Source organism: Chelonia mydas, chromosome 24, assembly GCF_015237465.2.
Source record: "Chelonia mydas isolate rCheMyd1 chromosome 24, rCheMyd1.pri.v2, whole genome shotgun sequence".
Classification (NCBI taxonomy): domain Eukaryota; kingdom Metazoa; phylum Chordata; order Testudines; family Cheloniidae; genus Chelonia; species Chelonia mydas.
Window position 1 is genome coordinate 8,212,600 of NC_051264.2, and position 27,713 is coordinate 8,240,312.

General features: G+C 61.5%; 1 protein-coding gene across 2 annotated transcripts in view; it reads left to right on the top strand.

Moving 5' to 3' along the window:
* Window positions 1-8,860: 8,860 nt before the first annotated feature.
* Window positions 8,861-27,713, top strand: part of RORC (RAR related orphan receptor C) — an 87,307-nt gene continuing 68,454 nt past the window's right edge. Inside the window, exon 1 of one of the 2 annotated variants that reach the window (XM_037883064.2) lies at window positions 8,861-9,041. In XM_037883064.2, coding sequence (XP_037738992.1) covers window positions 8,996-9,041 — 46 coding nt within the window. In that variant the 5' untranslated portion in view covers window positions 8,861-8,995. Of the gene's footprint in view, window positions 9,042-26,004; window positions 26,178-27,713 lie in introns of those variants that run through there. The other variant, XM_043535281.1, reaches the window with a different exon arrangement.

The window sequence follows — 27,713 nt, forward strand, 5'->3', positions numbered from 1 at the left end:
GCCCCGATCTCGGTTACTGTGTGTCTGGGCAGCACCCGGTGCGATGGGGCCCTGATCTTGGTTACTGTGTGTCTGGGCAGTGCCCAGCACAACGGGGCCCCGATCTCGGTTACTGTGTGACGGGGCAATGACTGGCACAACGGGGCCCCGATCTTGGTTACTGTGTGTCTGGGCAGCACCCGGTGCGATGGGGCCCCGATCTCGGTTACTCTGTGACTGTGCAGTGCCCGTCAGAAGGGGGTCCCTGATCTCAGTTGGGGCATCTCAGCGCTACTGTAATACAAAGGAATAACAATGGAGAGTTGGCTGGAAAGTGCTTGCTTGCTTTCAGCGGTGCCCAGGAGACATACACTCTGCCCCTACCACTGGCTCAGAGGGGTGGGAAGGGGATATGGATCCACCCAGCCCCACAGCATGAGCAGCGCCCGGCTCTGCCACCTATTCTGGGTGAGGCTCCAGGCTCTTGGGAGTTCCCACGAGACACGGATCGGGAAGACACCCAAGGGGGTGATGGGAAGGAAACAGGGCTGCCCTGACAGGCCAAATCAAGGCAGGGATTGGGAAGGCTCCTCCCTGCCGGATGGCCCCAGGGAGCCCTGCTATCTCCCCATCGCTATGGCAGAGCCTGGAGGACACAAGCACCAAAGGTTGCACCAAGTCAGGAGACGGATTCCAAGAGACGCCGACCTCCAGTGCGACGCATTAACACCGAGCCTGCGCTCCGGGACAGGAAGGCTGCAGCCTGCTGAACCCAGGAGAAGACCAGAGAGATTGCTATTATGTGTAGCGGGCAGTACCTGGCTGAGATCAGGGCTCCCCATGGTGCCCAGTGCTGCCCTGACCCCAGGGCCGCTCATGCAATTCCATGCAGACTTGTAAATCTGGCCCACCCATTTCACCTTCTCTTGTTTAGTTGCCCCATGGATCGCTGTTGTCCGACTACAACTGGCCTTTTAACATCTGGTACTAGGCTGGCAGCTGTAGGGGCTCTGGGGCCAGGTAAGCTGCCCAGGCAGGGGGAGGGATCCCAGAACCCATGCAAGCACCTGGTTAGCCACTGGCCCCTAAGATCTTCTGTCAGTGAGGAGGGCCAGTGCAGGGCATGGAGGGGAGTGGGAATTCTGGCAGGGCTGGAAACCAGGTTGCTGGATTTAATTGCCTTTAAACACAAATAGGAGCTGGTTTCTAAAGGAGGGTCTGCCCAGCTCACTGCTACCCGGCACTGACCCTCCCAGAGGTAACAGAAGAGATCTGCTGAGCAAGTACAGCTGTGCACATCTGGCTCGCACATGCCTCTCCACTTCTAGAATGCTGGCCCCAGCTGGTACGCACATGGCTACACACTGCTGGCCTCTGGGCACAGCTGGGATGCCTGTGCCACATCTGGCAGAGGGGGTGGAGCCTGTAGCCTGGCCAGGGCTCACCTGGGTGGGTGAGCAGGGAATCCTGTTGCCACAGAGAAGGAGAGAGGCCTTGAGACTGGCTGCAGGAGCTGCCCCGGGCCAGGCAGGAGCTGGGACATTCGGTGACGCCCGCAGGGTCACACCAGGAGCCTATGGCCACACTGGGCACAGAAGCCAGAGCTCCTGGAGCCCAGCCCAGGGCCTGACTCACAAACCCACCCTTCCTCCCAGGGAGGAGGGGGAAGTTCAGCTCCCACTCCCCCCAGAGCCACTGCATTTAGCTGGGGAGAGGGAGCAGGGGACCCAGCCCCGCAGGGAGTTGGGAAAGGGGCGTTTGGCAGTGTCTGACTTCAAGTGGTGGTTGTGGTTTCCCACAAGCAGGGCACATGAGCCAGACAGGAGCTTTGCCGAGTGGCCGGCCCAAGATGCCAGGGGCAGATAAAGGTCCAGGGCTGTTCCTGTAACCCTGTGCGTGCCTAACACCATGTGGGCAGCACTTACCGTCAACCCTTCTCGCAGCCCTCCCGTGACGTGCCGGAGTCTGGTGCAAAGCATGCACGTGAGATTGCTGCATGGCTCCACTCTGGACCCTGGGGTGTGGAGATGCCCCTCAATCCCCACCCCCCCTGCTATTCCAGCCCTGAAAGTGGGGAGCTGTGGGTCAGGATCGAGGGGTGTCAGGAGATCTGTGAGAGTGTGGGGAGAGGGGAGGGGCTGGGATAGCTGGGGGCTGTGGGTCGGGATTGAGGGACACACCCCTCTGTATATGTCCCCCAGAGCAGAGCTGGTTTGCGTGTTACTGAAGCGTAGCTAGGGAGGAGGAGGGGGTTAGCACATCCCTGCCCCCACAGGCTGGAATCTCTGATTCACGTCCGACCACAGGTTCTCAGCCCCTCTCGGGAGCGTAACCGTCAACACGCAACTTCCTCCACAGCCCCCGCCCCCCACCCCACCGATCAGCCCCAGGCCGCCTTGTTTGCAAGCTGCCCTCAGCCTGCCCCCAAACTCAGCCCCATGCCCGAGCCAGCCTGGCAGCTGCAACGCCCCTGGGGCTGGCAAGGGAGTAAATAGTAAATCAAGGACCGACAACCCCACCGACACATCTCATTCCCTGCCCCTTCTAGGCCAGGCTCTGGGGGTCATGCTGCCCTTAGGCTCTCTGCGGGCAGCACCAGCCAGGGACAATCACTGCCAGTGTTAGCAGCCCCATAACGCTGCACAGGGACAGCTGCCCCAGTGCTGAATTGCAGCCACTTCTCAGGGGGAGCCTGGCAGCTGGTTCAAACCCACACTGCACTGCAGCACGGGAGAGTAAGAGAGCGGCAGGGGCTGGGCCCAGATGCCAGCTGTCCAGGGCCAGGGGCTTGCGAGCTGCTAGGATCCCCGGCCACAGGCCCATCGCTGCACTCAGCCAGGTAACTCCCCTGTGATACAGCGGCCAGAGCTGGAAGGAGGCAGGGGCAGGGCAGGAGCTGAGCCCTCAAGTTCTCTGCTGAGGGCAGGGCCACTGGCAAGGGGTGGAGACAGGGGCCCTGCAAGAGCACCCCAGTAACAAGGAGCAGGGTGCCGGTTGTGGGATCCCGGGGGATTCTGGGTAACGGAGGATGGGGCGCTGGAGCTGAGCAGAGGCCCCAAGGCCCTGCAGAGGGTGATGTCTTTTCTCTGATATACCCCACTGCCCTCGCAGAGCCAGCCCTGTCTGCCACCCCCTCTGTGGCACGCCCAGTGCCCGACCTCCTGGGCCTGTTCCGTGCCAGGAGCCAAAGCAGTTCGCCCAGAGCTCTGATGGCACGTTACCAGAGACGTGAACCTCCACGCGGCTCCCCACAGGGATATACCACAAACCCACCCCCGCCCACACCCACCAGTCACAGCCCTCACAACTCCCCCCCCCCGGCCACACCCACCAATCACAAACACCCCCCCGCCCACACCCACCAATCACAGCCCTCACAAACCCACCCCCCAGCCACACCCATCAATCACAGCCCTCACAAACCCACACCCAGCCACACCCACCAATCACAGCCCTCACAAACCCACGCCCCCAGCCACACCCACCAATCACAGCCCTCACAAACCCACCCCCACCCACATCCACCAATCACAGCTCTCACAAACCCACCCCCCCAGCCACACCCACCAATCACAGCCCTCACAAACCCACCCCCCCAGCCACACCCACCAATTACAGCACCCACAAACCCACCCCCGCCCACACCCACCAATCACAGCCCTCACAAACCCACCCCTGCCCACACCCACCAATCACAGCCCCACGAACCAATCCTGGCCACACTTGCTAATCACACCCCCACAAACCCACTCCCAACCACACCCACCAATTACAGCCCTCACAAACCCACACCTGGTCACACTCACCAATCACACCCACCAGTCACAGCCCTCACAAACCCACCCCCAGCCACGCCTACCAATCACACCCCTATAAACCACTGCTGGCCACACTTGCTAATCACACCCCCACAAACCCACCCCGGCCACACCCACTAATCACACCCCTCCCCAAACACACACCCCGACCACACCTACCAATCACATCCCTCAAAAACTCACCCCAACCACACCTGCCTATTCCACCCCACAAACCCATCCCTACACACCCATCAATCACCCCTCCACAAACCCACCGCAGCCACACCCACCAATCACATCCCTCAGAAACCCACCTTCGGCCGCACCTGCCAATCACACCCGCACCCCATGCCACACCCTGCCCCACAGCAATACCCACCAATCACATCCTGCACAAACCCACCCAGCCACACACATCCACATGGTGATGCCTGGGGAATAGCTTGTAGCTGGGGCTGGTACAGCTTGAGACGAAGAGCCAAGGCCCAGAAAGGGACCCGTCAAGCACAAGTGGGTGTAGGTGACACTGCCAAACCACACACCCCAGTGCAACACAGCTCACCACAAGGGGACACACAAACACACCTGAGGCCCAGACACAGCCCCTCTGACACACCTCCATACCCCCTAGTGCCCCAAACACCGCCAACCCACGTCTTGCAACCTGGTGCTTGTGGCCCCCCCACAGACACCCCCTAGGTCCCACTGAGAGACCCCCCACACAGCCCAGGCCCTTTCCCTCCTGCTCTGCGCAGCCCTGCCCTCTCTCCCTGGCTGGGTGGTTCAGGGCCAGGAGCCCGCAGCACCGCCCGGCTGGGTGCCAGCTGCGTCTCTCGGTGGGCGTAGCTCCAGCAAGCGACTCACCTGACGAGAACCGGGAGACTTGCCCCGACGCCACCTGGCTGGCCCGGCCTGTCCCTGGCTGACTTGGCCCGGGGGAGGGATGCATGGAGAGGTCCAAGTCAGATTCTGCTTAGCCAAACCGTGGGGGCATGCAGGGGCGTGGGACTGGGCAAAGGGCATCGTCCTTAGGGACGTTCCTGGGAGACCCCCCTTTCCCACTCCCGAAGGAAACAGCAGTGCTTTGTGCGAGCCTGGACTCAGAGACCGTCCGCAGCAGGGAGCCAGAGAGAACCACAGGGTCTGCCCGTGTCCAGCAGCCTCAGTCCAGAATCCCCCTTCGGATCCAGCCCAGCCCTGGCTGGTCAATGACATGAGGGAGGCAAATCGGGATTGAGGAGCATCACAGAGCGGTAGAGAAGCCAAGCACAGGAATAGTGGGGGAGCGAGTGCTGCAGGTTGGGACTGGGGGACACTGGCAGAGCTGTGGGCTGGGGCTGGGTGGGAGAGAGATCAGGGCTGGGATAGCAGGAGGCTGCAGGTGGCTAGGATAACAGGATAGGGGGTGGCGGATTGAGTCTCCTGAACAGACAGGTGATCCTCATTATTCCAAGCAGCCTGGTGGAGTGGGGCCTGCCCCCCACCCTACCCCAGTCCACACCTGCTGCCCCATGTTACACTGGTTGCTCTTTGGGGCTGAGACAGGGCAAAGGACCATGTCAGCTTTACTGGGACACCTAATTCCCTGGGACTGGGTGCCACGCTGTCTGTGAAGGGGTGGGGCAGTGCAGGACTATTCCCAGCCCTGCACAACCTGGGGCAAATGTCTAAAGTTACATGTCTGTTTGGGAGGGTGGATCCAAGGGCCTTTCCCCGGCCATTTCAATGCAAATTTTACCCCAAGGAAAAGACAATTGAAACCAAAACAGTAGCGCTAACGTGAGGTAACTTCTGTGGCCTTTTGTGTCACTTCCTAGGGTCCAAATCCTGTTCTCAGTTACCCTAGTGTAAACAGGGTGTAACTTGCTGGAAGTGAAGGGAGGGACACGGTGTAAATCAGGAGTAGCTCCCTGAAAATGAATGGGTAGCTTCATGGAAGCCAATGGAGGGATGTGGTGTAAATCCAGAGTAGCCCATGGCAGGCAATGAGGGACGTGGTGTAAATCCGGAGTTGCCCATGGCAGACAATGGGGGAGGCAGTGTAAATCCAGAGTTGCCCATGGCAGGCAATGGGGGATGTAGTGTAAATCCGGAGTAGCCCATGGCAGGCAATTGGGGATGTGGTGTAAATCCGGAGTTGTCCCTGGCAGGCAATGGGGGACGTGGTGTAAATCCGGAGTTGTCCATGGCAGGCAATGGGGGACGTGGTGTAAATCCGGAGTAGCCCATGGCAGGCAATGGGGGACGTGGTGTAAATCCGGAGTTGCCCCTGACAGGCAATGCGGGAGGCAGTGTAAATCCAGAGTTGTCCATGGCAGGCAATGGGGGATGTGGTGTAAATCCGGAGTTGCCCATGGCAGGCAATGGGGGACGTGGTGTAAATCCGGAGTTGCCCATGGCAGGCAGTGGGGGATGTGGTGTAAATCTGGAGTTGCCCATGGCAGGCAATGGGGGACGTGGTGTAAATCCGGAGTTGCCCATGGCAGGCAATGGGGGACGTGGTGTAAATCTGGAGTTGCCCATGGCAGGCAATGGGGGACGTGGTGTAAATCTGGAGTTGTCCATGGCAGGCAATGGCGGAGGCGGTGTAAATCCGGAGTAGCCCTTGCCCACGCTGCCCGCACGTGCCGCCCGGGGGCGGGTCCCGGCTGGGCAGGGCCCGACACGCGGCGGCGGCGTGGCGCGCGGGGGGAGGAGCGGGCGGCTCGCGGGCCGGTCCAGCCTCCTGCACCGGCGCTGGTTGTGTAACAGGGGCGCCCAGGCCCGGCTAATCGAGCCCTGCTCCCGGGAGCCACGCGTGGAAAACAGTCAAGGGGCCTGGTCCCTGGGGAGGATCCCGGGTGCGGGGGCAGGGGAGGCTGTGGGTGCTCAGCCCCTCTGGAAATCAAGGGTGCTGCCGGCGCCACGGGTCAGGGGGGCTGGAAAGGAGATGGGGCGACCAGAGACATTAACGCCCCCCAGGCCCTCCTCTAGCCAAGCATCTCAAAGCACTTTTAAAACACCCACGAGCTTCCCCTCCCCCATGCAGGGTGTTACTGTCCCCCCACCTTCACATCTGGGAAACTGAGGCACGGTCAAGGCAAAGTGACTTGCCCCAGGCCATGAGGCTGGGAAGGGAACCCAAATGTCCTGCCATGCAGCCCTTCCAGCGCCCCTCTCTCCTAGTGGTGTGGGGAGTTTGCAGTGGACAGGCCATGAGTGGGAGCCCATCAAGGCCATGGGGCGGGGAGGGGGATTCCCTTGAGGATGTAGGCCCCTATGCCTCTTCCCTTAACTCTGCCCCCTACTAGGTTGCAGTGCCCTGCACTGCCACTGGGGGGGAGTTTCTGTGCCCCCTCCCCGCATCTCTGTGCGATGGTGTCAGTCAAGGCCCTGATGAACTGCCACCCCTTTCCCCCTAGTTAGGGGGGCTTTTGCTGTTTTGTCCCAGGAGCATCCCCTTCTGGAGCGGGCCTGGACTCCCTCCCCGCCACGTTCAGAGCTGCGTGCTGCCGTGCACAGGATGGGGGTGACCTCTGAACCCCACCCTCCAGCACCGTGGGGAGAGGGTGGGAGGATGTCCCTAGGGGAGAGCTATGGAGGGAAAGCGGCAGGGGGGCAAGAGGGAAATGGAGTCGGGGTGAAGCCCTGCCACTCGGGGCATTTACACGTGGGTCCTTCAATGCCCTGGAGAGGTGATTGCAGAGGGCAGGGGCAGCAATGTGGGAACCAATGAGTCGTAGCCCCCATTGCTGCCAGGCAATCACAAGACTCCGGCAGTTTCGCTCCTGTCCCTTCTGCAGGGAGGGGCAGGTTGGGCTGGGGGGTGGGGGCTCTTCATGAGTTTTGTCCCACCTCTCAGGGCCATGAGTCAGGGCTCTGCACAGCATGAGTGCCCAGGCCTGGAAGCTGGGGGTGACTGGCACTAGGGAAGACAGCAAAGTCTGTCAGTGCTTTGCCATTCCCCAGCCCCTCCGCAAGAGGCTGTAAGCAGCAATGTCTCCATGGTGGGGAGGGAGGGGAAACTGAGGCACAGAGCCAGGCTTTCTCCCAAGGTCACATGGAGAGCAAGAAATAGAACCCAGGAGTCCTGACTGCCAGCCCCCCCCCCTCCCCCCCGCTTTAACCATTAGACTTTTTTCTCTTTCCAGAGATTGGACTAAAACCCAGAAGTCCTGACCTCCCCACCCCCTTCGGTGACCACGAAACCCCAGCTTCCCTAGGAAGCTCACGCAAACAACGTTCCCAGCATGGGCAGCGCCTGCAGCTTTATACCCAGGGAACAGAGAATTGCCTGGGGGGGGGGGGGGAGTGGACTTCCCCTACAAAAAATCTGAGCTGGGGAGGCAGGCAGGAGCCTTTCTCTGAGGGGTTCTTGGGCCACACTCCTGCTCAGCCCCAGGTTCTGCAGGGGATGCGATGGGAGGGTGCAGGGCTGGGCTAGAAGGAAGGAGGCTGTGGGGTGCAGGGGGCAAGAGGAGGGATAGGAGGTTGCGAGGGTCATGCAGGGCTGGGGAGATGCTGGGCTGGGAGGAGGCTGGGGATGCAGTGGGGAGACGCTGGGTTGGGGGTGCAGGGGGATGCTGGGGTGGTGGGCGCAGGGCTGGGGATGCTGCGATGGGGGGGAAGGGATGCAGCGAAGAGATGCTGGGGTGGAGGATGCGGAGCTGGGGGGAATGCTGGGAGGGGGGGTCGGGGAGGGACAGGGATGGGAGGATGCAGGGGAATGCTGGGGGTGCAGGATGCAGTGGGGGAGATGCTGGGGTGGGAGTAGGGCAAGGCTGAGCTGCGGGGCTGGGCTAAGGAGATGCTGGGTTTGGGGGTGCGGAACTGGGCTGGGGCAGACGCTGGGCTGGGGGAGCTGGGGAGTATGGGGCGGGGCGGGGGCAAGGATCCAGCGGGGAGATGTTGGGGTCGGGGTGCAGGGCTGGGGGGACAGGGCGGGGCTGGGGACGCGGATGGGGGGGTGCTGGGGGTGCAGGATGCAGCTGGAGAGGCTGGGGTGGGAGGGACCTGGGCAGCGCAGGGATGCAGTGGGGCGATGCTGGGGGTGCAGGGGGGCGGGGCTGGGGAGCCGGGGTGCCGGGGGCGGGGCGGGGCGGGGCGATTGCAGCCGCCGCTCCTCGGGGAGCGACTCCTCTCCCCTGCCCGGCGCGTCCCTCCCTCCCCAGCGGCTGCTGCACCCGCCTGCCCGGGCAGAGGCGCCGAGGGTCCGGCCGCAGCGCGCAGCGGAGCCCATGGAGCCCGGCGGCGGCAAGCGGCCGCGGGACGGAGCCGGCAGAGGTGGGGCTCGGGGAGCGCGGCACGGCGGGCCGGGAGCGTCCGGGGAAGGGGGCATCGGGGCAGCTGGCGAGAGCGGAGCCGGGGGCGGGTATCGGGGCAGCTGTCAGGAGGGAACCGCCGGGGGTATTGGGGCAGCTGTCAGGAGGGATCCCCCGGGGGGTATTGGGGCAGTTGTCAGCAGGAGCCGGGGGGGGGGGTATCGGGGCAGCTGTCGTGGGGGAGCGGTGGGGGAGCGGGGGTATTGGGGCAGTTGGTGAAGGGGAACGGGGGGGGGGTATCGGGGCAGCTGTCAGGAGGGAACCGCCGGGGGTATTGGGGCAGTTGTCAGCAGGAGCCGGGGGGGGGGTATCGGGGCAGCTGTCAGGAGGGATCCCTCGGGGGGTATTGGGGCAGTTGTCAGCAGGAGCCGGGGGGGGGGTATCGGGGCAGCTGTCAGGAGGGATCCCCCGGGGGGTATTGGGGCAGTTGTCAGCAGGAGCCGGGGGGGGGTATCGGGGCAGCTGTCAGGAGGGATCCCCCGGGGGGTATTGGGGCAGTTGTCAGCAGGAGCCGGGGGGGGGGGTATCGGGGCAGCTGTCAGGAGGGATCCCCCGGGGGGGTATTGGGGCAGTTGTCAGCAGGAGCCGGGGGGGGGTATCGGGGCAGCTGTCAGGAGGGATCCCCCGGGGGGTATTGGGGCAGTTGTCAGCAGGAGCCGGGGGGGGGTATCGGGGCAGCTGTCATGGGGGAGCGGGGGTATTGGGGCAGTTGGTGAAGGGGAACGGGGGGGTATCGGGGCAGCTGTCAGGAGGAAGCGGGGGGGAGTATCGCGGCAGCTGGTGAGGGTGGAGCAGGGGGGTATCGGGGCAGCTGTCATGGGGGGACAGGGGGTGGGAAGGGGGAATGGCTGGTGAGGGCAGTGGGGAGTGAGGGGCAGTTAGGAAGGGGAGTGGGAGGTGTCGGGGTAGTTGGTGAAGTGGAATGGGGGGGTATCGGGGCCACCTGTTAGGAGAGAGCAGGGGGGGTATTGGGGCAGCTGTCGGGAGGGAGCGGGGGGTATTGGGGGCAGCAGCCAGCAGGGAATGTGGGGTTGGTAAGGGGGTATGACTGGTGAGGGGCAGTTAGGAAGGGGATCGGGGGGTGTCAGGAGGGAGCGGGGGTATTGGGGCAGCTGGCGAGGGTGGAGCGGGAGGTATCGGGGGCAGCTGCCAGGAGAGAGCGGGAGGTATCGGGGGCAGCTGTCAGGAGGGAGCGGGGGGTATTGGGGCAGCTGGCAAGGGTGGAGTGGGGGGGTATCAGGGGCAGCTGTCAGGAGGGAGTGGGGGGTATTGGGGCAGCTGTCAGGAGGGAGCGGTGTGTATCGGGGGCAGCTGTCAGGAGGGAACGGTGTGTATCGGGGGCAGCTGTCAGGGAGGACAGGGGGGTGGTAAGGGGGTGTGACTGGTGAGGGCAGTGAGTGGAGAGGGGCAGTTAGCAAGGGGGAGCAGCGGGGACCAGTGGACGTCATGGTGGCTGGCAGAGCAGCAGGGGAAGCTGGAGAGCAGTGGCAGCAGGGGGCATCCCTGGAAGGGGCAGGGTAGAGGCCCACGGGCGTCATGGCACCCAGCGGGTGTCAGCAGGGCACTGTGGGCATCGGTGGCAGCTGCCAGGGGAGGTGGGCCGAGCAGCGCTGCAGGCGTCATGCTGGTAGATGCATGGGAGTGGGGGGGGCGCTGGAAGGAAAGTGGGACCACATCTGGCCACGATGGATGGCTTGAAGGGATCACCCTGCATGCGCTTCCCAGCCTGGCCAAGGACCCGGGGACAGGCTGATCCCTCTGCCAGGGGTACCTAGATGGGTGGGGGAAGTTTTTTCCCTCTTGCTCCACTTTGTCCTGTCCCATTTTGCTGACTTGGCAACCTGGTCTCTGGCCTAGTATTGTTTATTCTGTGTGCCGTGCCTTGGATTTGCTTTATTCCCGTGCCCCTCTGCCCGCCTGGTGCATCAGCAGTGGAGCTGGGCTAGCCAGGACCCTTCCCTGGGTGCTGCAGTGTACGTGTTCTAATGCAACATTGCCCTCTGCCAGCAGAGATCAGAACTGTGCCATTGTGTGTCAAGTGCCCTATACTGCTCAGCGAGAAGGGAGTGTGTCCTCTAGTCGGGTGGTAGCGGGGCTCTGTGTCCTACTCTCTTGCTTAGGGAGGGAGGATGGCCTGGTGGATAAGACACTCTCCTACAGCAGGAGAGATTAGTTCCATTCCTTCCCCTCTCTGGGCCTCAGTTTCCCCATCTGCACAGTGGGGACAATGACTCTTCCTTTGTCTGGCCTGTTTACATGTGATCTCTGTGGGACAGGGATGGTTTCTCAAAGGGGACCTGATCCCAGCTGGGACCCTCCTAGGTGCTGCCATAATCCATCTAATCAGGTTTCCTTTTGCCGTGAGGTTCCGAGAGGTGTAAAGTCACTGCGGATATTTTTTTTAACAGTTCAGGTCTCTCCAGGTTGTGCTGTTCCCTCCCTCTTCTTTTCTCCCCGAGTTGTAAACAACATCAGCTGCTTCTGTCCAGAGCCTTCAGCAAGTGATTTGCACAGTAGCTGCGGCGTGGTGCTAGACCAGGGAGCATCTGACCATAAGCTCGTTTCTGCGCCATGAATATAGATCTTGTGGCGGCCTGTCCAGTTTCCGAGTTACGGTTCCTGGCTCCTCTGCCTTTTGGAGGGAGGCTTCTTAATCGCCTTCCGCATGACTGGCCGCACCACCTGCTGTCCTCGGGGGGCGCAGAGCCCAGCACGCTGGGGGGCCAGGGACGCCGGGCGGGGGGAACGGCTTGCAGAATTTTGCCTGATGCTTGCAAACTCCCTGCTGCAGGCACCTGTGACAACAGATGCTTCCCCTGTGCAGAGGACAGAATGAGGAGCTGGGATAGGCAAGGGCCCTGCGGGGCGTTTTCCTTGGTGGCCTATTGCTTGACTCCGAGCTGTGAGGAGGGACCATAGGTCCCAGGCAGGTTTACAGGCATCGCCACCCCGATCCCAGAAAACTGGGGTGGAGGGATATTGCTAGGCCCGGGGTGGCGGGGGACCAAACCCTGGCTGGGCTCTGAGTGAAATCCTGGAGAGGCAGGATGGCTTAGTGGTTACGGCCCTGGCCATTTGGGAGACCTGGGTTCACTTCCCTGCTGTGCAACCGGGCAAGTCACTTAGGCTCTGTGCCTCAGTTTCCCCACTGAGTCAGTGCTACCAGAGCTAAAGTCAGTGCTTCTTTACCCTCCTGCATCCCGTTATAGACCTGCTTTAAGTGCAGGCAGCAGTGTTGTCTAGTGGCTAGATCTAGGGACACGGCACCATAGCTGTGGGACCCCTTCCGGGAGCTGAGAAGGGGGAGTGTGGTCAAAGGGCTGAGCGTTGGGACCTCTGGGCGCTGGGAAGGGAGCGGGGTCTAGCGGTTGGAGCAGTGGACTGGGTTTTAGGAATCCTTGGTTCTGTTCTGACCACTGGCATGGGGAGTGTGTTCTGGTGATTGTGTGTTAGGGCTTCTAGGTTCTGTGCTGGTTATGGGAGGGAGGGAGGGAGGAAGCTCCAGTGGACAGAATGGGGCAGAGACTGGAAGGCAGGACTCCTGGGTTCTATCCCTGGCCCTGGGAGAAAGGATGACCTTATGATAGAGCAAAGGGGGAGCTGGGGGGTCAGGACTCCTGGGTTCTTTTCCCCAACTCTTCCACTCTCTGTGGGGCTGGAGCAAGTGATTTCTCTGTGCCTCAGTTTACTACTTCCCTTTGTCGCTGTCCGGGAGGGTAGAGGCATGTGTTGTGAGGCTAAGTGAAGGCTGGTGAAGTGCCCGGGGCTCTCGGAAGGCAGCGTTAGCAGACGTCCAAGTGTTCTGGTACATGTGCTAGCCCCCAGGGCCCCGGCTAAAGCCGCCATGCAGGAGCAGCAGGTGGACAGTGGTGGATGCGCTGGGAGGTGCCGGGGTTACTGGCAGAGGCTGCTGTTGCCTAACGCCGGGTGAGTTGCTGTCATGCAGACGAGGCTCTTGGTTTCCCTTTGGGTGTGTGTGTCTCCTTGGAAAGGGCCAGCGCTGGCAGATTAGGTGCCCGCACGCTGGTGGGGGCTGTGGTGGAGGGATATTGCCATAGCTGTTCGGTACCCAGCCGGGGGACCAAGCCCCAGCTGGGATGTGAACATGTTACTGGAGGGGCAGGATGGTCCAGTGGTTAGCACACTAGCCTAGGACTTGGTTTGATTCCACAGGCTCCCTGTGTGACCTGGGACTCGTCACTTAGTCGCTCTGTGCCTCAGTTTCCCCAATGAGGTTGATACTCTGGCCTCACATGGGGGCACTGAGGATAAATATGTTGACAGTGTGTGTGGTGCTCAAATACTATGTCATGGGGGCCAGGCACGTGACCAAAGATAGCTCCCGGCCGATGTGAGATTCAAGTAACCATGAAACCCTGGAGCCTAACACCTCCCTTGTCCTCTCCCTCCGCAGGGCCCGGACCTCTCCTGGGGGAAGTGGAAAAGCCTGCCTCGCATCCCCCTCTGGTGACTGGTCTGCTAATGCATAATAGCCTACTGCTGCCGGGGGATGGAGTTCCTCCTGCAGTCCCAATGACAGAGGGGCCTGGGTGGCTGTGTTGGAGACTCTGGGTTCAGGCCAGGGTGGGGTGGGGTGGGGTGTCGGGGCGATTATTATAAAAGCATCAGAGGGATGAAGCCCCTTTCCCATTGGGAGAACAGAGCATCCAGGGCGCACAGATCTCCTCAGGGCAGAGGCTTTGGTGTATGAACGCCCTGAGCCCTTGGGGAGCCCAGCAGACACCTGTGGACTAAGGTTAGCTGCCCTTGGATCCTAGGCTGGTTACATTTACACAGAAGGAGGTAAAGTGGTTAGAGCAGGGAGGATTGGGAGTCAGGTCATATTCTCCGCTCGGGGAGCGGAGTGTGGTCTAGTGGTTAGAGCAGGGCGGGGTTTGGGAGTCCAGAGTCCTGGGTTCTAATCTCAGCTCTACTATTGGCTTGCCAAGAGACGCTGGGACTGTGTCTCAGTTTCCCCATCTGTAGGAAGGGCATAACAATACTGGCCAAGCAAACTTTACAAGCAGCATAATGCAGCCTGGATGAAAGGCGCTGCAGCATCGTATTAATAACGCCGTGTTATATAAGAGCTAATTGATGTTGTGAGTAGCAGCGAGGACCGGTCAGCTGGCCGAGAGCATGTGTCAGGTGCGATTACTAGCGAGGGCGTCTGTAGCCACCTCTGGGATACACAGTGGCACATACCACTAGGGAATTTGCTAGGGAGGTGCCTCTGTTTCTCATCCCATGCAATACTCAGGGTGGGGTCAGCCCAGCACAGAAGCCTGGGCATCGCCCTCCCATGGGATCACCATTTTCCCATGGCTTTGTTTCAGCAGGGATCCCCGGCATAAACCTCGGTGACTGATCCATGCCCCTATCCCTCATCTCTGTAGCTCGGCTCCCAGTGTCGCCCTGGGAGGGACAGAGGACCCGGCTTTGGGCCATGCCGCAAAATTTGCAGCCAGGAAAGAGCCAACGTGGTTGATGCCAGCACGACTGAGTGGCTCAGACACTGATGTGCGGGACCTGGGTTCTGTTCCCTGCACAGGCAAATTACTTCCCTCTGTGCCTCAGTTTCCCCTCCCACCCTCTGTCCGTTTAGACTGTCAGCTCTTCGGGACTGTCTCTTGCTCTGTGTCTGTACAGGGCCTGGCGCAGTGGGCCGCACTGGTGCTACTGTAATGCACCTAATAATGCCCGGGACTGTCTCTTGCTCTGTGTCTGTACAGCGCCTGGCACGGTGGGCCGTGCTGGTGCTACTGTAATGCACCTAATAATGCCCAGGACTGTCTCTTGCTCTGTGTCTGTACAGGGCCTGGCGCAGTGGGCCGCACTGGTGCTACTGTAATGCACCTAATAATGCCCGGGACGGTCTCTTGCTCTGTGTCTGTACAGCGCCTGGCACGGTGGGCCGCGCTGGTGCTACTGTAATGCACCTAATAATGCCCAGGACTGTCTCTTGCTCTGTGTCTGTACAGGGCCTGGCGCAGTGGGCCGCACTGGTGCTACTGTAATGCACCTAATAATGCCCGGGACGGTCTCTTGCTCTGTGTCTGTACAGCGCCTGGCGCGGTGGGCCGCGCTGGTGCTACTGTAATGCACCTAATAATGCCCCGGTGGAAACGGAGGGGTACCCCCAGGCCCCTTGAGGCTGATTTTGATGGCTTGCTTCACAGACTGGGCCGGTGAGAGTGGCACCGTCCCTTGCAAACCGCACGTACTCATGCACCCCCCACCCGCTTTTATTTTTAACCGGAGGGATGTAAGCTAATTATGTTAATGCGCCGGCTATGGCGCGGGGCAAAGCCGGCTCATGGCGCTCGACGCTGCCTGCTGCATAATCCCTTGGTAATCCCCACCCGGGGGTCACCCCCGTTTCCGCAGCTAGGGCCTGGCTGAGGTGGGAGAAGACGCAGGCAGCCCCAGGGACCCGATCCTGCCAAGTGCGGCGCTCCCCCAGTCCATGGAGGGCATTTGGCAGGATCGGGCCCATCTGCACGCTCCCTCTTTGCCAGGGGAGAGCCGCCCACTGGGCGAGATGGGCCCCTGCTCTGCTCCAGCCTTGCCAGGCCTACTTCAGCCTGCAGCTGCTGAGTGTCTGCACCCCTCTCTCCGCCCCTGCTCGTCAATCCAGATTTGGCCAGCGCCGCTAGCGATGACCAGCCCCACCGGGGCTACGCTGGCCCAGCTCAGCCAGGTGCCTTGTCCGAGGCACCCCGGGCTAGCGAATGTGGGGGGAGCTGTGTCCCCCGGCTGCTACTGCAGCGCGGCCCTTGCCGCCTTCGGTGCTCCTCTTCCACCGTTCTAGGCTTCGCGCCGCCTTTAATTGGTGTGAATCTGGGCCAGAGCAGCCCACGCCCACCGGGCGGCCTGTAGCAGTCAGCGTGTGGGCGCCTCTGGCAGACGGAGCTCTTCGTTTTCCTTCGTACGAGGGGGACATCCTCCCCCGGCCTTTCCAGCCCCCCAGCTGCAGGGGCAAGGGGCTTCTGCATTAGCCCAGCACACAGGCTGGGCCCCGGCATCAGACTCAGGACATCTGGAAAGGGCAGAGACCAGCTCCTTCCGTCTTTCAGGCCCAAGAACCCCCTTGTGCCTTCGTCCCACAGAGAGGGGATCCGCAAGTACCCTGGCACCCCTGGGGGCTGAGATGGAGAGATGGCATCTCCTGGCATGAGTGGGTGCAGTTCACAGTGGAGAACTCCAAGGGGTGTTTAGGAGTGGTGGCAGTAGTGGGATAGTGGCTCATAAACTGTCGGAGCAAGTTAAAATAAAGAATCTGGTGTAATCAAAGAGGTTCTTCACATGGGGAGGGGGTTGCTAAAGGTGGCAAGGGACCACCTGGCCTGGGGTCCCAGTATGGCAATGGGGACCCCAGTGTGGAAGGAGGTCAAGCACCTGTTGGCGTCATCCCTAGAGATCTCACCGTGCCGGTACGACAGGCCGCAATCTGACCCTCTATGCAGATGCTGCTTTGGCTGCTCCTAGTATGGGATGCCGATGCTTTGTTTCTCACTCCCTTTAGCCTTGTCTCGCTCAGTTATCTGGGACTCGGCTCGCGCTACGGGCTGTACAAGCCCGGGACAAAACGCTGGTCCCTGCCCCAAGGAATGAAAGGTCCCTCCATCAGATCTAAGCCCCCATGCGAGCCAGTGGGAGCCCTCCCATCCATTCCCATGGGAGTCGCTCTTGCTGCGGCTGGCTTAGATGGATTTGTGCCCCCTCCAGTGCTGGCTAGTCCCTGTCCTGCTGGTACAGTCTCCTCCCCACACCTGCCCCCTGGCCCCTTGCCCATAGGGCTAGTGAATAGCAGCCAAGGGGGAGAATTCACAAGTCACAGGCCAATAAGGGCAGGGGTGCCTTCAGCCGATTCTCAGAGCGACGTGGGGTTTTGGAGAGGGGAGCTGGATGCGGAGGAGAAGGCTCTTACGCCCCACAGCGATGGGCTGGCAAAAAGTGGCCGGTGTTGGGGTGGGAGGTGTGGAGGAGAGACTGGCAGGGTGCTTGGATCCCACAATGCTGGGGTGGGGCAGCGGGTGGTTGGGTGCTGTGCTTGGCACAGGAGCGTGAAGTGGTTGGCGGGTGCTGTCCTTTTTGAGGGCTTCTGGGTACATGCTGGGCATGGCGTGGGCTCCGCATAAGGGCATGGTGAATGCCATGTGGGGCATAGGCCAGCAGGTAGGTGCGGAGCGGCGCTGGGCATGGGCAGGCGCCATGCGGGCACAGGCGCTGGCAGGAATGTGAACTGGCAGGTGGGGCTGCCGGTGGGTGCTGTGCATGGCATGGGTGCTGCATGGCTTGCTGCTGTGTGGGGTGCAGGCTGGCAGGCGAGTGCTATGTGGGGGCCTGGCGGACAGTTGCTGTACGGGGTGCGGGCTGGGGAACATAAGAACGGCCACACTGGGTCAGAGCAATGGTCCATCTAGCCCATGTCCTGTCTTCTGACCATGGCCAATGCGTGACCAGACCGGCCCGCAGCATTGCAGGTGTGGGCGGACAATGCCTTTGAATAGTGGCATTCTGGTATTTCTGTCTTGGTGCCACGCTGTGGCAGGGATGGGCTGGCAGGCGGGCGCCGCGTGGGTTCGCTTGCTGCGCGGGTGCAGGCGGGCGCTGCGTGGAAGGCAAACGCTGCGCGGGGCGCGGTGCAGGCCGATGGGCAGGGAGTGGTGACGGGCGTGGGCCTGGCAAGCAGAGGGGCTCGCGCGGCACCAGGGAACCCGCAGAGATCCGCTGGGGTCAGGGTCTTCCTGCTGCCGGCTGGGATCACGTCTCCATTGCCACTGGCCCACCGGAGGAGCCCGGTGCCCAAGCTGGCCCGGCCAGGTTATGTCGCCAGGAGGCTGCTGGGGAGCGGGGCGGAATGCACCTGCCAGCTGGGGATTAGCACTCCAGAAGCCCCCACCCCGCCACTCAGCTCTGCCCCGCTTCCCCCATCCCACCCTCGCCTGCTCCCACAATGCCCTTTGCCACCCGTGAGCCACCTTCCATGGGTCCCCCTCTCAGATCCAGCTGTGCTGGGCCAAACGCCTCCCTGGGGATTTCAGTTGCCTTGCCTCAGAGTCGGGTTTGGCATGGAGTCCAAGCAGGGGAGTGGGGTCTAGTGGTTGGAGGGGGGTGGGGGTTCTGGGAGTCAGGACTCCTGGGTCCTGTTCTCAGCACTCGGAGGGGACTAATGAGTTAAAGGAAGGAGGGCTGGAGGGTTAGAACTCCTGGGTCCCTTTCTGACCTCTCGGAGAATATATGGTCTGGGCAGGGGTGGCGTGGCCAACCTGTGGTTCCGGAGCCCCATTCGGCTCTTCAGAAGTTAACATTTGGCTCCTTGTCTCGGCACCGACTCCGGGGCTGGAGCTACAGGCTCCAACTTTCCAGTGGGGAGGGGGTGCTCACTGCTCAACCCCTGGCTCTGCCCCAGGCCCTGCACCCACTCCACCCCTTCTTGCCCCCTCCCCTGAGCCAGCCGTGCCCACACTCCTCCCCCCCCAGAGCCTCCTGCATGCCAGGAAACAGCTGATCAGGAGGGAGGGAGAGGCACTGATAGGCTGCAGGTGGGCAGGAGGTGCTTGGAGCCAGGGGATCTGATGGGGGGCTGCTGACGTATTACTGTGGCTCTTTGGCAATGAACATTGGTAAATTCTGGCTCCTTCTCAGGCTCAGGCTGGCCACCCCTGGTCTAGGGCTTGGAGCAGAGGGAATGGGAGCCGGGACGCCTGGGTCCTATTCCCAGCTGTGCCACTGATTTGCAGTGTAATACAAGGGAAGTCATGTCTCTCCGTGCCTCAGTTTCCCCTTCTGTAGAACAGAGCAGCGCTTAGCTTAGATTCATAAATTCCAAGGCCAGCAGGGACCTGGAGCAGTGACCATCTCGTCTGACCTCCTGAATGATAACCAGCCCGAGAACTGCCCTGAATTAATTCCTCTTTGAACTAGAACAGAGCTTTTAGAAAAGCAGCCAGTTTTGATCTAAGCGGGTTAATTTCTCTTTGTAAAGGACTTGTTAAACCCTTGGCTGCATAGCTATTGGGCATTTCCCCCTGGGGAGCAGATCAATGTGTCTGCGAGCATGCAGGGAGAGGGGCCTCTGCTTGCCAACTCGTAACCCTCCGTGCGGGGCCGTTCCAGCTCTGTTTGCTTTGCACTGAGAGGCTCCTTGTGCCAGGGGGCTGTCGCTTCGTCCAGCTGAAATAACAGCCAGCTCTGGGGTGGGACCCGGTCTCTCTTTACCAGCCCACAGCGACAGGCCCGGGAAGCAAAGATCCAGTCAGACCAGCAGGGGCGGCTTGGGGAATGAGGGTGTGCTGGCTTTGGAGAGTCGCCCAGCGCGGTGTCCCGGCGGGGTGCCGGCCGTTTGGGGAACAGGGAGGCTGTGATGTTCCAAACCAGGAGCAGCTGAGTCAGCGCCATGGAATGCAGGGAAGGCTGCCATGGAAATGTTGGCTGTAAAAGCCCCGGCGGGCCACGGCAGCACCTCTGGAATAGCGCCTCCAGGAGCTACTGGCGGTGGCAAGCAAAGCAGGGGCGGTTTGGGGAAAGGGCAGCCCCCCCGTGTCTGTCCCACTCCACCCTCCCCGGGCACCTGCCCCCTTAGGAATTTACAGCACTGGATAATGTTAGAGATTGCAGCCTCACGGCCCCTGAGAAAGGAGGTCCATTCTTTAATGCCCATTTCACAGAAAAGGAAACTGAGGGGTGGGGCTGAGAATAGAACCAAGGAGTCCTGGCTCCCAGTCCCCTGCTGTAACCACTAGGCCTCACTCTGCACCCAGATCTGAGAAGAGAAGTCTGCAGTCCAGGGATGGAGCATGCCTAGGTCACGGGCACAGGGGCCAGGAGTCAAGGCGCATGTGCTCTAGTTCTGCCTCTGCTGCTCAAGTCGCGCTATTGTTCTGTGCCTCAGTTTCCCCATCTGTGACCAAATTCCTGGGGGGGGATTGTGAGATTTGCAGAGTTCCTGTCTGCCAAATTCTGGTTCATCCTCCATCCAATGGTGGGGTAGGAGGGCAGAATGCTGTAGTCAGATGTGTCCCATCGCGGGTGAGTCGGTGGGATGGGTTCCAAGAGGGGACATTGTGGGTGCAAGATTTCACCCCAGGAAGGGATCAGTGCTGAGTGCAATCCCGTGCAGGGGTTCAAGGCATCACGTGTTGCTTGAGCATTTCACAGTGGGGGCTCACCTGCGTGGGGGATCGGAACAGAGGATCCCCTCTGCAAAGCTGCTCTCTGCATTATTATTCCTGTCGGTTTCCCTGCGTAGACCAGCCCTTTGCCCTCAGCGGGGAGTGTCTCCTGCCCTGGCTGGGTGTGCTGGGAACCTGCGCTTCCTTTGCATTGTAAATCAAACCAGACCTCTCTCTCTGCCCCTTTTGCAGCCAGGCCTCCAGGATCTGTTGCCTTTACCCCCTTCCCTCTCTCCGGCTTGCGCGGCCCTGAGCCTCCCGGCTTGGGGAGAAAGGGGAGCTATTTGTAAAGGGATTTTTGCCGCGAGCTGCTTTGTGACGCCTGGCGAAAACCTTTCTACTTTCGGCCCTCTCGCTTGGCAGCAGGGAATTAGCTCAGAGAAAGGAAAGGAGTTTACTGGGCAGATAAGTGTTCTCCACTCCCTCCCACATCTGCTCCTGCAGGTGGGAGATTATTGCATTGACGTAAGGGAGGCAGGAGGTTAGTGATGGCTAAGCAGTATCCTTTCCCAGGTCGCCTGTCACTCTCCGGAGCCCCGATCGAAGAGCGTCGGAGCCATGCTCACTTCCTTGGAGGCGGCAGAACTGGCGGCCGAAGGATGAGACTTTAGGCTAATGCCGAGAGCGTCTGGTGGGGTCATCTCCCTGGGAGAGCGCCGTCGCTTGAGACACTGCCCCTTGCGGAGGGGCCCCACGCTGCTCCTCGGGGTGGAGGGGATGCGGTCGTGCCTAGATGGACAGCCCTGCCTCGCAGAGCTCACCATCCAAGCAGAAGGGTCACGATCCCCGTGTTACAGGCGGGGAAACTGAGGCTGGGGGGGGGGACGAAGCGATTGGCCAAAGGGAGTGCGCAGCAGAGCCAGGAATCGAAGCCGAATCACCCCAGAGCTGTGACCCCAACACCCCGCGTCCCTTTCTGCCAGCAATATGCCTGGCCCTCCGTCCCAGCATCCCCTCCTCAAACCAGTGGGGCCTGGGGCGGGTCATTTGTCCCTGGCTTTTAATTTCACCATCTGCAGCCGAGTCCTGCTCCTAATAGCCCTGAGCTCCGGGGCGCAGAGCTGGTGACCGGGACCTTGTATTGACCAGCAGCGTCGCTTGGCCTTCCCAGGAGCCCTTAGCAAGGCAACTGCTGCACAGCTGGGCTGTGTCATTGCAAACATCTGGGCCGTGGGACCGCCCCACCCCTCCCTGGGTGGCCCAGAGGCAGCAGCCAGCCCTAGGATGCCAGAATCCAGCCTGTGGCAGTGGGGTGGAGAGGGTATGTGTGGGGGCAGAGTGTTGTCATGCTGACTGGCGCGTGGTGTTAGCGGCTCCCCAGTAATTTCTCTACAGGGTTTTTAGTTCGTTTTTTGTCCTCCTTGATGTCGGCAGGAATTCGCAGCAGAGCCCGGGGAAGGGTTGGGCTGGAGGAGGCTGCATCTGGCCTGGCGGTGCCATGCAGTGGGCTCAGTCGGGGGTCAGGTTTACACCCCACTGCACATGGTGAACGGCAGGCTTCAGCCTGAAGACCCTCGGCCCGCTATCCCAGCCCAAGGTTCCCCCCACAGCTCTGCCGGTGTCCCTCAATCCTGCTCCCCACCCCCCTGCTCTGCCAGTGCCCCCCAATCATGACCCACAGCCCCCTGTTTTCCAGACCTGCCCGTGCACCCCAATCTGACCCACATTCTCCTCTGCTGTTCCTGCCCTAATCTCAATTCAGCTCCTGCTGTGTTATACTTGGAGGGAAGCAGCCGCTAGTGGGTAGAGCAGAGAGGGGTTGGAGGCAGGACTCCTGGGTTCCCACTCCACCACTGACTCTATACAAATATAAGATACTGGGCAAGTCACGCCCTCTTTCTGCCCAGCTGTGATGTGGGGTGCAGTTCACATTTGAAAAGCTCCCCGTTATTCTTCCAGGCTGGTTTCTCAGCTCACTGGCGGTTGCCCTGGCGCAAATGACGACTGTTCGCTGGATGGTGTCTATGATGTGGACATGCACTTCTTGGCAGTGTGAAATCCCCGCCATCCATCCCAATTTACCCTCCTGCATTGCAGCTAATGCTACATCTGGGTTTAGGTCTCCAAGGTTGAAATCTGCAATCTTTCCGTTGTCTGTCTTGTCTGTTTAGGCTGTGAGGCAGAGACTGTCTCTCATTGTGCGTCTGTGCAGCTCCTGGCACAACAGGACCCTGATCTCAGCTGGGCAGGGACTGTCTCTCGCTGTGTGTCTGTGCAGCACCCGGCGCGGCGGGGCCCTGATCTCATCTGGGCAGGGACTGTCTCTGGCTGTGTCTGTGCAGCGCCCGGCGCGGCGGGGCCCCGATCTCAGCTGGGGCAGGGACTGTCTCTCGCTGTGTGTCTGTACAGCACCCGGCGCGGCAGGGCCCCGATCTCATCTGGGGCAGGGACTGTCTCTTGCTGTGTGTCTGTGCAGTGCCTGGCAGAACGGGGCCCCGATCTCATCTGGGGCAGGGACTGTCTCTCGCTGTGTGTCTGTGCAGCACCCGGCACGGCGGGGCCCTGATCTCATCTGGGGCAGGGACTGTCTCTGGCTGTGTGTCTGTGCAGCACCCGGCACGGCGGGGCCCTGATCTCATCTGGGGCAGGGACTGTCTCTGGCTGTGTGTCTGTACAGCACCCGGCACGGCGGGGCCCTGATCTCATCTGGGGCAGGGACTGTCTCTGGCTGTGTGTCTGTACAGCACCCGGCACGGCGGGGCCCTGATCTCAGCTGGGGCAGGGACTGTCTCTCGCTGTGTGTCTGTACAGCACCCGGCGCGGCGGGGCCCCGATCTCAGCTGGGGCACGGACTGTCTCTCGCTGTGTGTCTCTGCAGCACCCGGCACGGCGGGGCCCTGATCTCAGCTGGGGCAGGGACTGTCTCTCGCTGTGTGTCTGTACAGCACCCGGCGCGGCGGGGCCCTGATCTCATCTGGGGCAGGGACTGTCTCTGGCTGTGTGTCTGTACAGCACCCGGCACGGCGGGGCCCTGATCTCATCTGGGGCAGGGACTGTCTCTGGCTGTGTGTCTGTACAGCACCCGGCACGGCGGGGCCCTGATCTCAGCTGGGGCAGGGACTGTCTCTCGCTGTGTGTCTGTACAGCACCCGGCGCGGCGGGGCCCTGATCTCAGCTGGGCAGGGACTGTCTCTCGCTGTGTGTCTGTACAGCACCCGGCGCGGCGGGGCCCTGATCTCAGCTGGGGCAGGGACTGTCTCTCGCTGTGTGTCTCTGCAGCACCCGGCGCGGCGGGGCCCTGATCTCAGCTGGGGCAGGGACTGTCTCTCGCTGTGTGTCTGCAGTGCCCGGCGCGGCGGGGCCCTGATCTCAGCTGGGGCAGGGACTGTCTCTCGCTGTGTGTCTCTGCAGCACCCGGCGCGGCGGGGCCCTGATCTCAGCTGGGCAGGGACTGTCTCTCGCTGTGTGTCTCTGCAGCACCCGGCGCGGCGGGGCCCTGATCTCAGCTGGGGCAGGGACTGTCTCTGGCTGTGTGTCTGTACAGCACCCGGCACGGCGGGGCCCTGATCTCATCTGGGGCAGGGACTGTCTCTGGCTGTGTGTCTGTACAGCACCCGGCACGGCGGGGCCCTGATCTCAGCTGGGGCAGGGACTGTCTCTCGCTGTGTGTCTGTACAGCACCCGGCGCGGCGGGGCCCTGATCTCAGCTGGGCAGGGACTGTCTCTCTCTGTGTGTCTCTGCAGCACCCGGCGCGGCAGGGCCCTGATCTCAGCTGGGGCAGGGACTGTCTCTCGCTGTGTGTCTCTGCAGCACCCGGCGCGGCAGGGCCCTGATCTCAGCTGGGGCAGGGACTGTCTCTCTGTGTGTCTCTGCAGCACCCGGCGCGGCGGGGCCCTGATCTCAGCTGGGCAGGGACTGTCTCTCGCTGTGTGTCTGTACAGCACCCGGCGCGGCGGGGCCCTGATCTCAGCTGGGGCAGGGACTGTCTCTCGCTGTGTGTCTGTACAGCACCCGGCGCGGCGGGGCCCTGATCTCAGCTGGGCAGGGACTGTCTCTCGCTGTGTGTCTGTACAGCACCCGGCGCGGCGGGGCCCTGATCTCAGCTGGGCAGGGACTGTCTCTCGCTGTGTGTCTGTACAGCACCCGGCGCGGCGGGGCCCTGATCTCAGCTGGGGCAGGGACTGTCTCTCGCTGTGTGTCTGTACAGCACCCGGCGCGGCGGGGCCCTGATCTCAGCTGGGCAGGGACTGTCTCTCGCTGTGTGTCTGTACAGCACCCGGCGCGGCGGGGCCCTGATCTCAGCTGGGCAGGGACTGTCTCTCGCTGTGTGTCTGTACAGCACCCGGCGCGGCGGGGCCCTGATCTCAGCTGGGCAGGGACTGTCTCTCGCTGTGTGTCTCTGCAGTGCCCGGCACCACGGTGCACTGATGGGAGCTGTCTGGGAATTTTTTCGACAAAATGTTTTTTGGCCGAAAAACGCTAATTTTTTTGAAAGTGAAGTTGGCTGAAACGTACCGGGTTTGATGAAACTTTTGCTAGGCAGGTTTCTCAAGTTCGGGGTGGAATTGCTGGAGGGGGAGACCCCAGCAGATCCAATGGCCTAGTGGTTAGAGCCCTCCCCTGGGGCGTACAAGACACAGATTCAAATCCCTTCTCTGCCTGATTCAGAGCAGGGACTTGAACCTGGGCCTTCTGCGCCCCATAACCACTAGGGCATGGGATATTCTGAGGTCTCCCCCTGGGGTTCTGTAGAAGATTCCCAGAGCTCTCTGTGGGCCCCCCCAACTGAATGCGACTCATTTTGAGGTTTTGACGAAATTGAATTCTCGTTTTCCGGCCCGGCCCCGGCCCTGATCTTGGCAGGGGCGTTTCTGTGCCTCCATCGAACAACCAGGCAGTACCAGGAATAATCCAGATGCTGAAACAGCCCATCTGGATCTGAACCGAGGAGTGTCTTGGCTGCTGTCCAACGAGCTGCTCTTGGCTGAGGGACCAGCAAAGCAGCTCTGGGGTCTGCATCCCACCCCCCCTTCCGGCCATCTGCTGCTGCAGCACCTTGCACAGCAACAGTTGGCCCATCCCCGACTTCCCCGCTCCTACCCGGGGAGAGCTCTGATCCCTGTGCCAGCGAAGCACCGAGAGCCAGGAGGGTGTGCGTGTCGGTCGTTATGTAATAGCTGCCTACTGAGGGCGTGTTGTTTGCCTAGGTGTGAGATTATACAAGAGCTGTGGGTTCTGGATACTCCCTGTGCAGATCACAGGAGCCAGAGTCCTGAGTGCCGACCATTACGCCATGGGAGCAGCTCTCCTGGGCGGGGAGAGGGTAGCCGGCCCCTGGCCTGGGGTTCTAGAGAGATGGGTTTGAATCCTGGCTCTGCTGCTGACTTCTTGTACGAGACCTGGCAGGTCCCTTCCTCTCACAGGCATAGTTCCTCCATCTGTAAAATGGGGAGAAATCAGCCTGCCTTTGCGTAGTAGATTGTGAGCTCTGTGGGGCCGGGACTGTCTCTCGCTGGGTGTCTGCAGCGCCTGGCACAACGGGGCCCTGATCTCAGGTGGAACAGGGACTGTCTCTCGCCGTGTGTCTGTGCAGCGCCTGGCGCGGCAGGGCCCTGATCTCAGGTGGAACAGGGACTGTCTCTCGCCGTGTGTCTGTGCAGCGCCTGGCGTGGCGGGGCCCTGTTCTCAGGTGGAACAGGGACTGTCTCTTGCTGTGTGTTTCTGCAGTGCCTGATACAACTCTTCTAAGCGCTGCTGTAATATAAATTATAGTGACCTGGGATGTGGTTCTCTGTGGGCTTTTGCAGGGGCCTCGGATCATGGATTTCTGCTGTTTTTTTCCCCTCCACCATGTGGGCAGGGCTTTGTGTGGGCTACTGGCAGTATCCCAGCTGAGCCTGGCTGGGTATGAACCTGGAACCTTCTGTGCTACAAACACCATCTTCTACCCCTGGAGCCAAAGGAGCAACACCATTAGCTGGTAGCTATAGTAGACTCTTATCCTCTTAGACAGACCAGCTACTAGAGGGGGGACAGAACCTACGCTCCCCTAGCGAGGCGTTATTATTACTGTCTGCGCTGAGCCCCAGGCATGGACCAGAACCCAGGGTGCTAGGCGCTGTACAAACCCAGACCAGAGTTGGTCCCTGCCCCAAAGAGCTGACAGTTTGAGTAGGGGCATCTGTCCTGTGTTGGTTCTTGGGACTGAGGGAGAGGGGAGATGCCAGATCCTTTAATCCCTAGATTGCGAGTTCACCCCCGCCCCACCTTGTAGGCACGAAGTGACTCAAGGACTGGAGCGGCCGTCGGGAGTGAGCACCCCAGGTTGGGGGGGGGGTCCCTCCAGGTTGGCAAGGGAGCGGTTCGAAGTTTGCCTGTTGTCTGCAGAACTGTCAGTCCAGCATGTAAAAAGCCAGGCCAGGTAGGGGGCTGCAGAGGGCTGTGGAGCAGGAATTTCCCCCAGGCCAGTTCCCCTCAGCAGTCCAGGCGTGGTTCCAGCGACCACAGGCAGCTCCGGCCCAGGCCCACGAGCTCCCGGCAGCGCTGCTGGCCGACGCGAGGCCGCTTGTGTCAGGAGCAAACCCTCTGGCGCTCCCCTGGAAGAGCTGGCGCTGCCAGTCAGCTCCCAGAGGGTGGCTGCATGGCAGGGCCACTCGGCAAGCAAACGGGGCACCAGCCACGCATCAGCCCCAATCAATGGCTGTGACTACCCGGCGGGGGCAGGCTGAGAGCTGGCGAGCCAAGGGGCACCGTGGGAGATGTCTGGGCCTGGCAGCCTCCTTAGAGCGTCGCCCTCTGGGCTCCTGCAGTGCAGGTTGGGTTGGCATCCCCGTCACTCAGCCGGAGGGGGGGCCTAGTGCTGCCCCTTCCCCCCTGAGCTTCGTGTAGCGTTGCTGTGAGACTGTTGTAAAGCCCCTTTTCCTCACCCCAGAGGTGGCTGCATCTCAGTGCTGGGCAGGGGATCCCTGTATGAACAGCCCCAGCGCCCCACCCCAGAGGTGGCCGCATCTCAGCGTGTGCTCCAGACTGGGATAAAAAGCTATCAGGAGGCAGCGTGGCTGCTGGGTGTGCAGGCGATGGCTGCTAGGGGTCCCAGGCCCCATGTCTGCTCAGGTGCCTCCCTGCGCTGTGACTCAGACACGTGTGGCTGGCAAGCGGCCAAGGCCCAGGAGCTGGGTTATGTAAGCAGGGAGTTCAGGCAAGGCCAGCGTGGGGGTTGGGCCACGCTCCCCCTCCCTGCCCTGCTTCCCCTTATTCGAACCCCACCCAGCAGGGGGCAGCAGGCAGCTGAGTGGGCACGGGGTGGCGTAGAGGGCCAGACCCTGGGTGGGGCTGACAGTACAGGGGTGCCTAGGGGCCCCGACCAGGATCGGTGTGCTGAGTTCTGCGCCCTGACCTAGAGTGGGGTCCCAGTTGTGTCAGGTGCTGCATAGATCCCACCCACCACACCTGCTCACCCCGAGATCGGGGTCCCCCTTTGTGCCAGGCGCTGCCCAAACCCAGACCAAGATCAGGC